At 42.5% G+C, this 15729-nt stretch overlaps 1 protein-coding gene and 1 long non-coding RNA gene across 3 annotated transcripts in view; one reads left to right on the top strand and one right to left on the bottom strand.

Moving 5' to 3' along the window:
* LOC119244663 (uncharacterized) overlaps window positions 1-8826 on the bottom strand; it is a 223656-nt gene extending 214830 nt beyond the window's left edge. Inside the window, exons 1-2 of the long non-coding RNA XR_008551797.1 lie at window positions 8695-8826; window positions 7790-7874 (exon numbers count right to left, since the gene is read on the bottom strand). This is a non-coding gene — a long non-coding RNA (uncharacterized LOC119244663). The remainder of the gene's footprint in view (window positions 1-7789; window positions 7875-8694) is intronic.
* Window positions 1-15729, top strand: part of PRKCQ (protein kinase C theta) — a 115401-nt gene that overhangs the window by 61348 nt on the left and 38324 nt on the right. The window contains exons 5-11 of one of the 2 annotated variants that reach the window (XM_037510574.2): window positions 905-1067; window positions 2209-2240; window positions 2336-2421; window positions 7155-7284; window positions 10865-10974; window positions 11736-11811; window positions 13073-13233. In XM_037510574.2, coding sequence (XP_037366471.1) covers window positions 905-1067; window positions 2209-2240; window positions 2336-2421; window positions 7155-7284; window positions 10865-10974; window positions 11736-11811; window positions 13073-13233 — 758 coding nt within the window. Of the gene's footprint in view, window positions 1-904; window positions 1068-2208; window positions 2241-2335; window positions 2422-7154; window positions 7285-10864; window positions 10975-11735; window positions 11854-13072; window positions 13234-15729 lie in introns of both variants that reach the window. The other variant, XM_037510573.2, reaches the window with a different exon arrangement.

Genomic DNA, 15729 nt, shown 5'->3' with positions numbered 1-15729 from the left:
TTGCAGTTTTCACTGGCTGTGACTATCTTGGTATGTGTTTTCTTTGGCCTGGGTTTCAGTGCATGCATAGCCAGTATTCTCAGAATTTTTAGTCTTTTAGAAAGATATCCTCTGCTCTGGATAGTGACTACCTAAAGTACCTTCACTAATACCCATAAGCCCAGGGTAACAGACAATGGGAATGTGATGGTTTGATGTAGAAGCACAGACAATGTTCAGCACTATCTAGACATTAAAAAATTATAATTATCTGTTAATATTTTACTCCTTTCCACACTCCTTTCCACACTGACCTGTGTAATCAATAGTTTGTGTGTCTGATTGACTGTGGACATCAAGGAGCAGAGCACAGACAACTTCCCAAAGTCCTGTGCCCTCACTCTCAAGTCTGGCCAGCATCCTCTAGTCAACTGTACCAACCAGACATAAAATATTGTGGGACCTAAAAAAATGTCTTTCCCAAGTTGCTGTCAGTAACCACATTCTTCTCTAGAATTAGAGGCAGTAAACTCTTTGCCACTTCCTGCCTTTTCTGGCTGACTCATCACTGACAGTGAATAGGAGAGATAGATAAATACCTTGAATGTTCTGACCGCTGATTTTAAAACTGAAAAAGGATAGCTTAGCATAGTCAAAGAGGAGTGAACGATTAAGCCAATGCTCCAACCTCATTGTTTCAATCCTATAATAATATACCCTAAGATAATTACATATTATGGAATTAAGGAAAGAAAGTAAGTATTGTACTGACCTTAATAAGCACTTAAGAGTTTTGCTGGTCTAGGTGCTCAGCACCTGTCTAATTCCATATCTGCCTTACTTCCCTATCATCTCTCCAACCTCCCCCGTATGCCTGTGATAGCCATACGATGAAGCTTCAATTTGTCCCATTCTCTTCCTACAGACACGAAGGACATGAGTGAATTTGAGACTGAAGGCTTCTTTGCTTTGCATCACCGCCGAGGAGCCATCAAACAGGCCAAAGTCCATCATGTCAAGTGCCATGAGTTTACAGCCACCTTCTTCCCACAACCCACATTTTGCTCTGTCTGCCATGAATTTGTCTGGTACTGTAATTCTGCATTTCACCCCAAGCTCAGGCTTATGCATTTTGTTGCATCCTTTACCCTTCCAAGCCTGGCACCTTGGGGGTACAGGTAGGGGGTGGTGTGTGTGCTGGAATACTATCTGAGAGTTTTCAGTGGCCTCACCTAGATTGAGAAGGCTTGAAAGTTGTTATTCTATAAAAGATTTTCATAATGTGGCTCCTGCCGAGCAAGGAAGCCAGGTCCAATCAGGAAAAGGCTCAAAGGACTCTACTTTCTAATGAAATGGGAGGCTGCTGGGGCTGCAAGAGAAGAAACAGCAGAAGGAGACATCTTTATTGCAAGCCCAGTTTCACAGTCGAAATTTTCACCACCTCAACAGCCAACCGCTCTGGAACTAATGCCTGCAATAGGCAACACTTTCCCATTGGAGCTAATGGATTTAGATGTTTACAAGGCTCTTGGGTGTCTTAACAGCCCTGGGACAGAAATTGGTTCAAGCCTCACTAACCACACAGCAAAGGTTATGGTAGAGTGGAGACTTGAAAGGACTTCTCTCTCTGGCTCTCAGATTTTTTGCCTCTTAACAGGATGTGCTTCCCTTTGGGCTACTGCAGAATCCATTAATGCACAATCCCAATTTAATCAGGGTATCCAAAGTTCAACCTTTGGTGGATTTCAGTCAACCTGTTTTCATATAATAACTTGAGCCTCTTGCCTTTCTAACACATGGTGAATTTTACTCAGGAATTGGTCGTAAGCTTCAGAATTTTTCGTTGCAAATATTCTCAGTTACTAGAAATAGGAAATAAAATATTTTTACTCATCTAGTGAGCTTTGTGAGACAATGCATTTTAAGTACAAGATGTGGAAATTTGCTACTAGGAGTCTGCAATGCATTTCAATCTGGCATTTTAATCTCTACATGTTTGAAAAATATGCAAATGAAAGGAAAATCAACAGCTCCTCATTTATTTAATTATCAGACATTTAACATAGCAGCTTAAAATAAAAATTACATGTTATCCCTCCCAGCCAATGTGAGGCCAGGGCTGCTGCTCAGATTTTGGTTGTAGGAGGCCAGGAGATCATGTAACCTTTCACATTATCTAGTGTTGCTGTCAATGTGACCATCCAAATAAGTCAATGTGCTTTATTGCAGGGGTCTGAACAAACAGGGCTACCAGTGCCGACGTAAGTAAGAAGGGTTTGTTGTGTTATTGTCCTTCTTTTTATTTTTTTTGTCCCCTAATTTCTGAAAATCTTAAGCTGCAATCATTTCTTTTTAGAATGCAATGCCGCAATCCACAAGAAGTGTATTGACAAAGTTATCGCTAAGTGCACAGGATCAGCCATCAACAGCCGAGAAACCATGGTATGTACTGAGAGTCCTCTCTTTCTCTGACATATAATGATTTATCCAGATGTTAAATTTCACAGCCCACCAATTCTTTTTAATAATGTCTGAACTTGAATCCTTCTGCTTATCAATGAACATCAATTTCTGTAAAGCCCTTTCCTTGTCAGTAATTGTGACTGAATCCAAAACTTAGGGGAAGAAGAAGAAATGCATAAGAAAAATTTTTGTGATTCTACTTTTCCCAAAAAAACATAATAGAAAGTGACCAGAAGGCATAGTTTTAATCAATTGTAGAAGGAAAACTCCTGTGGCATCTATAGCTGGAAATGAGAGTTAAAGACTAAATAAGGGAAACTGATTATAAAATACAGATTGTAAGCATTTACAAGGTTAGTAAGAGATGATAACAGATTTCTAATTCTTAGGTCAAGAGGCAAGTATTTGATTTAGAATAAATTTTATGGCCTATCACCTGGAAACAAGTAGATTTTATTTTTTTATTTTTAAAGATTTATTTATTTATGCATACTAGAGCTGGGGTATAGGCTAGGGGTGTGGGGGGTGAGAGGATTCACCAGAGACAGAGTGGGAAACAGAACAGGCAGATTGACCAAAGTACACTGCTGAGAGGAGCGGGGGTGAGTCAGGAGAGGTCTGCTGCACCATGTGGGCTGCTCCCTGGCAGGTGGTGGATTGAACTCATGCTGCAGTGGCTGTGGACAGCTTCATAGGTTGCATCTTAACCCTCTGTGCCACCAGGGAGGCCAAGCAGATTTTATTTTATCCCATGGGGAAGGGGAGACAGAACTAGGGAATCAGGCAGTCTTCCTTCTTCCGCCCTTCTTCATTCCTCAAGTATTTATTGCCTATCTGATACATGGGAGAAATTATACTATGTACAGTTTATAGCAGAGCACAAAATAAACCTTTATAGATTTTATCATAAGGTTGGGATAAGAAATAAGTAGTAAATGATTATAACAGCCTCCATTATATTAAGGGCTATGAAAATAACCACCAAGATTCAGTGATGGGGAATAACAAAGTAGGCTGCTTAGGCAGATCAGGGGGTCTCACAGGGAAGGAATGCTTAAGCTGAGAGCTGACAGGTGAAAGAAGCAACTCTGTAAACAGTAATAGGAAGGTGCTTCCAGACAGATTAAAAGGCCCTGAGGTTGGAAAGGTTCAGCATGTTCTAGGAGCTGAAATGAGGCCTGTGGCTAGAACAGCAAGGTCAGAGAGAATAGAACACAAAGCCAAGAAACTTGGTAGGGCCTAAATCAGGGGGGACTTTGGGGATCCTAGGAATGTGGTTGAATTTCATTTGACTCACGGAAGCCCCTCTTTGTGACTTTTGTAGAGGAAATGGTATGTTGAAATGTGAATGTAAAAATTGGGGGTGACTGGGGGAATCCCACCAGGGCAGAAAACTGGTGACTTGTACCACTGTGGGTTAATGGAGATGGAGCAAAGTGAGCAGGTTTTCTGGTGACTTCAATATTTGAAATGATTTTTTTAGCCAATGGATTGGATATAGAGAATGAAAGAAGAAAGTAAGGATGATGCCCAAGATTCTGTCTTAAAAACAGGGGAGACAGCATGAATGAGAAATTAGTATTTCAATTTTGGAAAAATTCAGTCTAAGATGTCTATGGATATGTAATTGGAGGTATCAAATAGATAATTTTATATAGCTTGGAATTCATAACAGTCAATAGGCCATATGTAAATACATGAGAATGGCTATAAATTTTGGAATGGCTACCACACCGGTGGAATTTGAAGCTCCCAAAGTGACTACCAAGTGAGGGAACATAAAGATACAAAAGCCTGGGACTGATCCTACATCGGAATCCTAAATTAGATGTTAGGTAGAAGAGAAGGAATTGATGAAGTTACAGAAGCCAGAGAGAGATCAGTTGTATCCATTTGAGATGTTGAGAAAAATGAGGACCACCTGGAGATCTAGGGCACTACCCTTGATTAAAGAAATTTCAGGAGACTAGAGAGGACTTTGCCTCATTGGCCAACACTGAGATTTACTGGAACACGATGACATGGACACAAAATTATGTATTAATATGAACAAGAATATTGTGAAGATCATCAGTAAAGTAAAACAGTGGCTGGAAAGAGGTGAGACACAGGGATGGAAATGCTCCCATAATTAGGGAGAGATGAGAAATGACTGAGAGAGAGAGGGACCACCAAACCAGTCAATCCTGGCAAGAGGTAGAGAGGTCCAAAGCACATGTGGAGATGAGCCAGCTAGGCGGATGGACAGATGGGCGGTTCATCAATTGTAAAGAGGAAGGGAGTAGGAGTAGATGGTGGCAGGTAGAAACTGATTTGCAATTGGAGTGGAGGGCAGTTTACATCCTCAACAAACCCTAAAAATTGAAGGAATGTAGAGGAGAAGGTAACATATAGCCTTGAGGAGAAAGGAAGATTTGTGAAGTAATTACTCAGAGAAGGGAAAGCAGGTGACTAGAGAAAGCTGTGGGACAACCCACTGGTGTTTGAACGGGGGTCACCCTGCCTAGGTACCTTTTTGAGCCAAGAGACAGGACCTGAGAAGGCAAATTGGTTGCATTTTTTCAGGGAAGAATTTCTTCTAAAATTTAGAGAGCCAGATGAGGATGATCTCACATTACGAGGGACTATGGAGGTTCAAAAAGATTGAAGTAGCTTGTCCACAGTCAACCACCTTTAGGAAGAAGAGATAGAACTGAAATTCAGATCTCAATCGCCCAGACCAATATCGTTTGTTTAAATCAAATCTCCACCTCGCCGTCTGCCCTCCTGCTCCCTTTCAGGTTTCCTAGGAAAAACACAGACTGTACACATGACTGGTGAGCTCAGTGGCTAATGTCCAGCAGAAACAGAGTGAGAGCCATGTATAATTTTAAATTTCCAAAGTGGCCACATTAAATAGAGAAAAGAATAACAGATCAAATTAATCTTACTAGTCTATTTTATTTAACCCAAACTGCCCAAATGTTATCATTTCAATGTGTAATCAATATAAAAAATTTAATGAGATATTTTATATATTTTTTTTAAGCAACGTCGTCAGAATCCAGTGTGTACTTTACTCTTACAGCACATGTTGTCCCCACGCTGTAAGTGTTCACTTGGCCCACGTAACTAGGTGACTTGACATATAGGGTGGTACAGATTACTCTTTCCCAGGAGTATCTTAAACCATTTGGGCCCAGACTCAAGATTTAACATGGAGGCCTGGATCTTGACATGAATTGTTCATATTTACATGGAAATGTTTATGGGATAAGTTCTAAAAATTACTTTTTCTGCATAGAAATGGCTAGAGTAAGTACTGAGCAATTTTTAAACAATTCTCAACAGTCATTCTATGGACCCAGTGTTGACTAATCCCTACACAGGTAGCATTTGCTCCATCACTGGTAATGAGTAAGGCTTCTTGGCTGTGTTTCCAAATGAATTTTTTCATTAAAAACTTTGGTGTAGGGCCTCCCTGGTGGCGCAGAGGGTTAAGCACCGCACTATGAAGCAATCCGCAGCCTCTGCAGCACAAGTTCAATCCCCGGCCAGCCAGGGAGGAAACCCACATGGCGAGGCAGACCTCTCCTGTCTTGCCCACTGCTCCCCTCGGCAGTGTGTTTCAGTCAGTCTGCCTGTTCTGTTCCCCACTCTGTCTCTGGCGAACCCTCCTACTCCCCTGCATCCCTGGCCTGTGCTCCAGCTCTTGTATGCATAAATAAATAAACCTTTAAAAAAATAAAAATAAAAACTTTGGTGTATACAAGTATAAACCTTTAGCAAGTGAAACTTTTTATACTGCACAGCAATACTGGTATTTTTACCAGGAATCAAACTGCCTGATTTTGTTGTCATTTAAGTGACTGAAAGAATTTAAACGCTGGAAAACTATTTTATAAAAATTCTTCAATGTACAAACATTCCTCTCTCATTCTCCTCTCCTGATCTCTGAATCATCACATTCATTTTGAGAGAGAAAGAAAAATGGTGAGAGGATGGACTCTGGTTCTGACTACCAGGTCCATAGATATCCCTGCCCTCTTTATGGCTGTTTGACCTGAGCACAAGTGTCTTGCCCTCTCTGTGCTTAATCTCCTCATCTATCCAATGAAAGTACTACTAGAGTTGACATCAAGTGGGGGTGATTTGAGGGTTACACGGGCTATCCCATGTGTAAAACAGATTACATATAACATGTGTCCAGGTGCTATTACTACCTTCCCCCTCCCCAGTCCATGTAGAATGGGGGTAAAATATTCCTTGTGTCAGACTCTTTACTAATAAGCCTATAGCAAGGTTCCCTCTAGAGGAGGTGTTATATAACATCTCCCAAAGGTTAAAGCACTAGGTCTGGACTGAAAGAGAAAAGGAAATATTTATATTAAAAGAGGAAGAAAAGTGTGATGTTTACTTAGCTCCCATTTAAATAAATAACCCTAGTCCCCTCTTCCTGAAATGGCTGCCCTCCCGTGGGAATGCCTCAGGCTTCGGCGTCTCCAGGTTAGCTGATGTATGTCCATCGCTAGCTTGCCCTACCCAGAAGAGCCAATGGCTGTCTGCTTTCATTAGACAGGACTCTAAGCTTGACAAGTAAAAATTATGGTATAAAATACCTATCGTGCCAATGTTTTTTCCTCACTGTTGGCTATGCTACAGTATCTGCTAAGACATCAACAGCTGAGATCCCAGGAACACACAGAAAGTGACATGTTCTCTGCTCCTTTCAGTTCCACAAGGAGAGGTTCAAAATTGACATGCCACATCGCTTCAAAGTCTACAACTACAAGAGCCCGACCTTCTGTGAGCACTGTGGGACCCTGCTATGGGGCCTGGCTAAGCAAGGACTGAAATGTGATGGTGAGTCCATGGGGAAGGGTGCCCTGGATAGACCCTCTAAGAGAAAGGAGAAAGGAGGGAGGGAGAGGCCGACCTCTTCAACCAACCAGACCAGCCCCAAGATCACAAATGAGAAAGTCCTGGGACACTCAGCCATGGCTGTTCTTTTCTTTGTACCCCCAATACCCTAATCCTTAAGTCCCAGATATGAATAGAATATTCAGGGTCTAAGCAAGGCTCTTGGCCTACTGACTTCAAGTGGATCTGGCCCTAGGACTCGAACCTTTCCCACTCAGCCTGGGTGTCCTGGGCCTGGCCCTCTCAGACTTGCAGCTCCTGCACCCCAGCCCTGCAGTTCACCTTTGCACCAAGAGCTAGAGCCTTCCTTACTCCCCTCAGGAGCAAGCCCAGCACATCTGCTTGGCTGATGGTTGGTTCCACACCATCCTCAAATCATGCTGCAAACGCAGTGTGCCTGGGAAGAGGCCCCTCAGCGCTGACCGTCATGTCCCCTCTCTTGTCTCACCTCAAAGTCTGGCGCTGCAGCTGAGGCAATGCAGCCTGCTGGCAATGCAGCTGCAGCCTGCACTGATGGACTTATTCAGACCTGCCTGAGGAAAAAGCAGAAAGGGCTTTCTTGCTCTAAAATTCCACACAGCTAAGGCAATAACCTTTAGAAACTGAGATGCTGCAATGCCAGGATTAGGGAGAAGGAAGGAAAACAATTCTAACCAGATCTGACAAAGCATTTCTGCATTTGACTGTGTGTGGGAAGGGGTGAGGGAGGCTTCCTGCAGCACAGACCAATAGTCAACATTGATGCCATTTTATGTTTTGCTAGGTGCCCATTTTATTTTATACTACTGAAATATATGTCTCCCCTTCCTCATCCCAATTGTGTTCCTGTGTCTGCTGGCACGTGGAGTAACATCTCAAAGGAGGCAGGAAGGATTAGGTTTTCAAATCATTACCCAAGCCCAAGCACACATGTAGTCAAGCTTCACACAATTCCTTCAGAGCCCAAACGGAGCACGTATTCACTTTCCTCTGCATTCCCTGTCCAACTCTGCATGGGTGGGCTGCTACCATGTGGTAGGTTAAGAGTTCATAGGCAGGCCTCCCTGGTGGCGCAGGGGTTAAGTCTCAGTGTTATGAAGCTATCACCAGCCACTGCAGCCTGAGTTCCATCCCCAACCAGGGGAGCTACCCACATGGCGCAGCAGACCTCTCCTGACTCACCCACTGCTCCCCTCAGCAGTGTATTTCAGTCAGTCTGCTTGTTCTGCTCCCCACTCTGTCTCTGTCTCCTCTCACCCCCTGCACCTCTGGCCTACACCCCAGTTCTTGTATACATAAATAAATAAAAGCTTAAAATAATGTTTAAAAAAAAAAAAGAGTTCATGGGCAAGAAGTGATTCTCAGTACGCTCACCAGACAGCAGGATATGAATAATCATTCCTATCTGCTGGGGCCCTACAAGGGTCTCCTCGTTGAGGTGTTCTTTCCCTGGAGCCCTGCACCCCAGTCTCAGAGGTTATGCTGGCCCCTTGGCTTAGAACTCCACGACCATTCCTTGCCATTATTTCACGTCTCCCATGCCTTGCTTTGTTCTGTCTTCTTCTAGGTTCTTTCTTCCCCATTCTATTCCCTTCCCATACTCTCCCCCACCTCCTGTACTGAAAAGAACTCCCCTCCCTCCTTTCTTTCTACCCCTCTCTTCTCCCCTCTCTCCTTCCCTCCCTCCCCCCTACCCCCCCACCATTCTGTTCTGGCCTCTAACACTCCCAAAGCCCCTACTTCCTCACTTCTCCATGCCTTGTCCTGTCCCACACTCGCCCTCTGCTGTCATCTCTTTCCCTCTTTCTCGCCTCCCCCTCTCTGCATCTACTCTGTCATAAGCCATCCCTCTTAAGCAGGGCCTCCTTTTCTTCTGACCCTGTCTCTGTCACTCAATTCCCATGAAAATAGTCATCCAGCAGGGCTCTCTGCACTCCCAGAGGTGGAGTTATCACCTGATAGGTTAGTAACAAAGGCTGAGGACTCTGTCCTGTGAGCCGGGGCCTTCTCTTCACAGAGCCTCAGAGACAAGTGCACAGGGGGCCGCAGTTGTAAGGCGCTGAGTAAATCCCTGTCCCTGCGCTCAATCCTCTCTCAGCCCTTTGCCTGGCAAGAAGGAGTAAGAGCAGGGAGCCAGGAAGAGGAAAACCTGCATTAACAAGTGGGTTGGGCCAATAATGCCCAACTCAGAAGGGCAGAAATTCTTTCTAAAAGCATCTTTATTATTCAGACTTTAAATATGCATAAAAGATTTCATTTCAAATGGATTTTTATGACTCAATGCATCTACACTGGGGCAAGAAATATTTTATAATTATTTACATAGAAAATGATGCTTTATTTTGTTTCGCAGTGAGGAAGAATGAACTAATTAAAACAAATGGTGACAGCTGCTAAATTTTCACCTTGGTAGCTTAATACACATTTCATCATTATGGATAATAAAGATGAAGAGACATTGTATTTCTTGAGCATCTACTAGATGCCATTCTCTGTGATAAGTTCTTTACAAACAAATTGTTTAATAAGCAGATAAACTGATTTAGTAGTTTCTCCTACTTAATTCAATCATGGCAATACTTTCTGATATACTTTTATAGACTCAAGTAGGGCTTGAGATTAGAATTCTATAGCTAGAATTTGGTAATCTTTGTTAGCTTTTTTTCCCTCATTGTAAGGGTGATGTTTCATAAGCAGAAATTAATTTTCTAAAACTAATGACACGATGTAATAGTTGCATTTACACAGACACCCAGGCAGACACATGCCCCAATCTAAAAAAGCTGCACAGTGACAGGAAGGTAAACTTTATCATGCTGTTTTCAAGAGGAATGAGTCAGAATTCTCACCTCCTCACACACACATCATAGGTCTCAGTGCCAGAAGTTGTTCAGTTCCGTGAACCCTCTGCCACTGCTAAGAATGTGGCCTAGGGACCACTTTTCCTCCTCCGCCCCCAACCTCACACATGAACAGACCACCCTCGCCTTCTCCATTTCAGTTCTGCAGCTTGAGGTTCACCCTGGGTTCCAGCCTAAAGATAGAGGACCTTCTTGTAGCCCAATGTGGGAAAATGGGTGCTTGGCTCAGTCTAAGTGGGAGAGAGAGACCTTCCGCCCAGCATTGCACATTGCACATCCCACAGGGGAGGGCCAGCACCATGCGCCTTCTCCCAGCAATGCCCGGCATACTCAGCCCACAGGCTCTGGGTCCCTCCACGGGAGTCATTCCCCTGCATCCAGGTGTGCCTGGACTGTGTTTGCTTCAGGAAGGGAAGTGGGAGGCACAGCAGCAGCATCATAACACATTGAATTTTTTCAGTTGGGTTTTCTTGGTATTTTTATTTGCTAATGTTTTACTTATATTTTGTGGTGATATCACAAAAGAACCGCCCTATTTTGATTCAGTATCTCCCTCTCTTGGGAAGATGGCATCAGGGATTTGCCAGTTGTGCCTTCAAACATCCAGGTCCCTAAAACAGATGGTGTGCGCAGGTCAGGCAGTGCTGTCACTCCTGCTCATGGTGTTGCTGTCTTCCTTTCAGCATGTGGCATGAATGTGCATCACAGATGCCAGACAAAGGTGGCCAATCTGTGTGGCATCAACCAGAAACTAATGGCTGAAGCACTGGCAATGATTGAGAGCACCCAACAGGTAGGAAGTCGTTGAGGTGGAAAGTTCCCGATTCAGCTCAATATGAACTTCTTCAAGCCCCTTCTCTTTGAGCTGTAGCGACTCCACAGGTTTACAGAAGCACTTTCTGAGCACCTGTGTTGTCCCTTTTCATCTTCATGTCCATGTCCTCCCTTCAAGAGACTGATTTATTTAATGCATTTGTCTTGTATGGCCCCTTAGAAGAGCTTAAATTCTTTGTGGAATGAGCAAGGGCAGAATCAAATGATTTAATTAAAATTACTGATGATTCATTGCCAGCATTATAGCTATATACTAAGCTTATGTAACAGCAATGGGGGACACTTATTTGCTAATATCAACCCTTGAATGCCCTCAGGACATTGAGTCCAGAGCAGCTGTTGCTTTGCCGTTTACTCATGCGCTGAATCCACATATCCAAGAACAAACCCTTTCCAAAACTTGGTGTTGCCTATGTCAACTATTATTCCATCCATTCCCCTCTGTCCTTATTTGTGATAGAATGATGTGGCTAACAGAGGAGAACCCATTTGCCCCTGAAAAATCTGAAGGAAGTGACTATGTTCTGCTGGTGCATTAAATATGACAAGATTTTTCACAGGACATGGATCCTGTGGAAGGATAAAAGAGTGCTGAGGGAAAGAGCTTTGATTTTCTTTTTAATCCAGGAACTGTAGATTTTTCTCCTGGAGAGCAGGCTGGGATGAACTATCAGTGGCAGGTGGGGAGTTGGGTGGTCTGACTCTTTCTTTGTAATCCAGGCTCGCTGCTTAAGAGATTCAGAACACATCTTCAGAGAAGGCCCAGTCGAAATTGGTCTCCCCTGCTCCATAAAAGGTGAAGCAACGCTGCCACATGTACCGGCACCAGGGAAAAGAGGTAGTGCTCTCCTCCGAGGTAGAATCAGTGTCAGTAATTAATGCTGATTGACCTTAGCCTGAGTATTCTGGGCTTCAGTTTTTTATTTTACCTGACCTGACAGATAAGTGTCTGCTATTTAAAGATTACAGATTTACCTAAGAGGTTCCAATTTCTTAGACATGAAACCAAAAATACATCCCACTATGAAACCTTTGTAAGAGGGGAGGTAGGGAGAGAAAATGGGATAGGTGTGGAGGAAACAATTACAAATTTACCTTATAATTTTAAAAGGTTGCTTCCTGTCACTGTGAAAGGGTCTTATGGAAATAAATCCACCATAAAGGTCAACAGTGAGATTGCCATAGACCATGATCTTGTCTTGCAACTTTGAGATTTTTTTGGGAAGTTTAAGAGTAGAAAAGGGAACATATCAGACACACAATCCTTAACGTTTATGACATTATGGAAGTTTATCCAACCTACAGTTTGAAGATCATTCATGATAGAGCATTCAACATGGTTCTGGAACTTTCAGAATACATTGTAAAACACATTCCTTGGAGGTAAGGAGAATAAAAAAAGATAAACTTAAGTATTGAAATATAAAAGAAATAGTGCATGGGGTAGGGAAATGTTCCAAAAAAGTTTTTCTATACCTTGTCTGTCATTGGACAAGGAATTGACTTAAAAACTTTTAAAGAAAGGTTTGGGTTGGATTTAGGAAGGGTTTCCAGGCGGTGAAGTAGCCTGTGTCTCAGAGATGACCAAATTAGACAGCATCTTAACTTGAAAACGATAATGAATGATGCAATTCAGATCTTTAACAATCTGCTATCCATTGCCTCTCTCGCACATGGCATCATATAAATTGATACCACTGTGCCTGAGTCATGCAAGCAACTGAGAATATTTTTCCTCAAATTCAGTAAAATCCCTAATCTGTCCATGATTTGACATTATTAAAAGGGTTCATTCAAGTTGCATATATGATCTTTGGCTGATTGCAATACATTTCTTAACTTGAAAATTTCCTGGTGTGTTGTATAGACCGAGACACAGTCTACATCCTAAATGCCAGGCTTGTGAAGCAGGAGGTGCTGCCTGTGACTGCAGGGACCCTCTCGCCACATTGTGGATGCAGCCTCAGAATGGGAAGTGGAAGAGAGTGGTTTGGAAGTAGCTGGAAGGGTCCTTCATTGTTCCTTGTCTCATTTTAACCCCTGGCTTGTCATTTCAGAGCCTCAGGGAATCTCCTGGGAATCTCCCTTGGATGGGGTGCAGAAAATAAGCGATCGTCCAGAACCTGAGCCAAACGTAGAAAGACCATCCCTACATATGAAATTAAAAATCGAGGATTTTATCTTGCACAAAATGTTGGGGAAAGGAAGTTTTGGCAAGGTATGATACTGTTCTGTAGAATTCTATGGAAACTGAAGTGCAAAGCTTCTGGTCCTTGAAACTGAGCTTGTGGGACCAGAACATGTGTCTGCAGAGCACCTGTGCATTCTGTGAGCTGGGGGCATGGGGTAGGAGGAACATCTGAATAAATAGGGACCTGTGCCCTCTAGGGAACAGCAGACACCACACCGCTTGCTGGAATCTTCATTCCCCAGTTGTTTTGCTTTGAAGGTGCATATCCACATTCTTATGAACTTGATATCTTTGGGCACCCAAGAAATGGATGGAGCCTCAACCAGGTCCATTTCACATGGGTGTCTTTCATTTGATTGGTTTTTGTTGCTGTTACTGTCCTTCTTTTGTTCTTTTTGCAAACCTGGAGAGTTATTTTATTTTGAATATGATTTTCTTCTCTAGCAAATATCCTCAGCCTTGTATTCATTTGCCAGGCTTGCTGTAACAAATAGCACAGCCTGGGTGACTTCAAAAACAGAAATTTATTTCTCACTATTCTAGAGGCTGGAAGTCTGAGATCAAAGAGTTGTTGCTATCTGACAAAGAACAACTAGTTATTTTACCAACAAAATGGATTTATTCAGACACAGCAACAAAAAAAACAATTTGGAAAGTATAGTCTCCAGGCAAGACACCTGTACTCCTCTAAGAACTGAAGTCCACACCAACTTATATAGGTTCTAGAGTGGCTATTGTAACCACAGTTCATCAGAGGAAACTGTGAGCTTGATGGAGGTGACTGCTCATTCATTTGTTGGTATAAGGTGTTCTCCCATTGGTTGAGCTATTTGTTGCTGGGTAAAGGGAAACCACTTCTTCCTTGGGCTGGGTCAGGGAAGCAGCATCACTTCCCATAGGAGATGCAAGGCCTGATAGGTTTCATAGTTTGCTGCTGGTGCAAATGAAACCTCATTTAAGTAGAATTTATGTGTGTTCTGTATACAGTGTCAGCAGGGTTGCTCTCCTGAGGCCTCTCTCCTTTGCTTGTAGATGATTGTTCTCGCTCCATGTCCCTACATGGACATCCCTCTGTGCATCTGTGGCCTCATCTCCACTCCTAAGAACACCAGTCACATTGGGCCCACAGGACCTCATTTAACTTAGTCACCTATGTAAAGCTCACATTCTCAAATATGGGGTTAGGACTTCAACATTCTTCAAAATGGGGTTAGGACTTTTATAGAGGGGATACAATTCAGACCACTGAAGCTTAAGAGTCATGGAAAATTCCTTTTCCAAATTCTTCCTGCCACCACACCAGTTAGGGGAGCAGGAGGAAGAAGACATAGTTTAAGAAATTATAACCAATCATAAGCGATATCAAAAAAATTCAAACTAGTGAAAGTAAGAAGGAATGACAGAGAATATGGTCTTTTAGGTTATTTTAGATATTAAGGATATCGAATGCATTAATGGCAGTCACAGTTGTTTTATGTTCTTGGATGAGGCTACTAGGGAAATTTTAGCCAGAGACTACTGTTCCATGAATTTGTGCATCCAAAGCCAACATTATGCTCAGCACCTGCTCACCAGACTTTGGCTGGGAAACTTACCCAGTTTATTTAATAATAAGCTAAAATGCAACTGAGCATCACCAGTGCTGAATGACTTTGAGCTGCAATTGGGGTTTGGATCAAACCACCAATGCACTGACCGCCTTTGGCAAATATCCATTAATTCTCTTAGTTCGTTTACACAATAATATGAACCACAGCAGGCTCATTTGGTGGTAATCTGAATGTAATAGGCAATTTTACAGCCAGTCTTCATTATAATTTAGCATCAATTAATGTGCAATTATAACCTGTTACCAAAAATTGAAAGCACATTATAGAGATGGAAATTGCCTTTTCAGCTTTTAGTTTATGGCTGGTTTTGGGATGTTTTATTGAATGAAGCAATTGCCAAAAGAGTACTTTTAATTGTTAATGAAATGTTTATCTTTCTTTGTTCCCTTGTGGATTTCTACATTTGAACAAGGTTAATAAGAAAGACATTAAATTAAACCTACAAGCCCTAGTAAACATCCCATGGGACAGCTCAGAGCTTCAGGTATCCTCTGCTGTCTTCAAAGCAGTATGCGCCTCTTCTCCTTTCTCACACTGACACAACCCCAAAAGGGGTTTTTCTTCTTTCACTTGGTCCTGTATGGGAAGTGAAAGACTCTATATTCTTGTTTTCAATCCACTTTTAGGCCCACAGGTACAAACCACATGTTTTCTGGAAATATGTATATCATTCATTGGCCTGAATTGTACCCTTTCTGTCAAGCTACCTCAAAGCTACACATCTGCACCATCTTATTGTGAACTTAGACACCTGCATGCATAGTACTGGCTTAACAGCTATGAATTCAGCATTCCATGAAGTCCATAAAAGAAACAAATGACAAACATTGTTAATAACAACCACTTGGAGGGCATTTTATAGTTGACAAATCATTTTCCCATTTGATTTTCACAGTGGTCCTGTAAGCTAGAG

The sequence above is a fragment of the Talpa occidentalis genome, unplaced genomic scaffold (assembly GCF_014898055.3).
Source record: "Talpa occidentalis isolate TD23 unplaced genomic scaffold, MPIMG_talOcc4v2.1 talOcc4.14, whole genome shotgun sequence".
NCBI lineage: Eukaryota > Metazoa > Chordata > Mammalia > Eulipotyphla > Talpidae > Talpa > Talpa occidentalis.
This window is presented reverse-complemented; position numbering and strand designations above follow the sequence as displayed.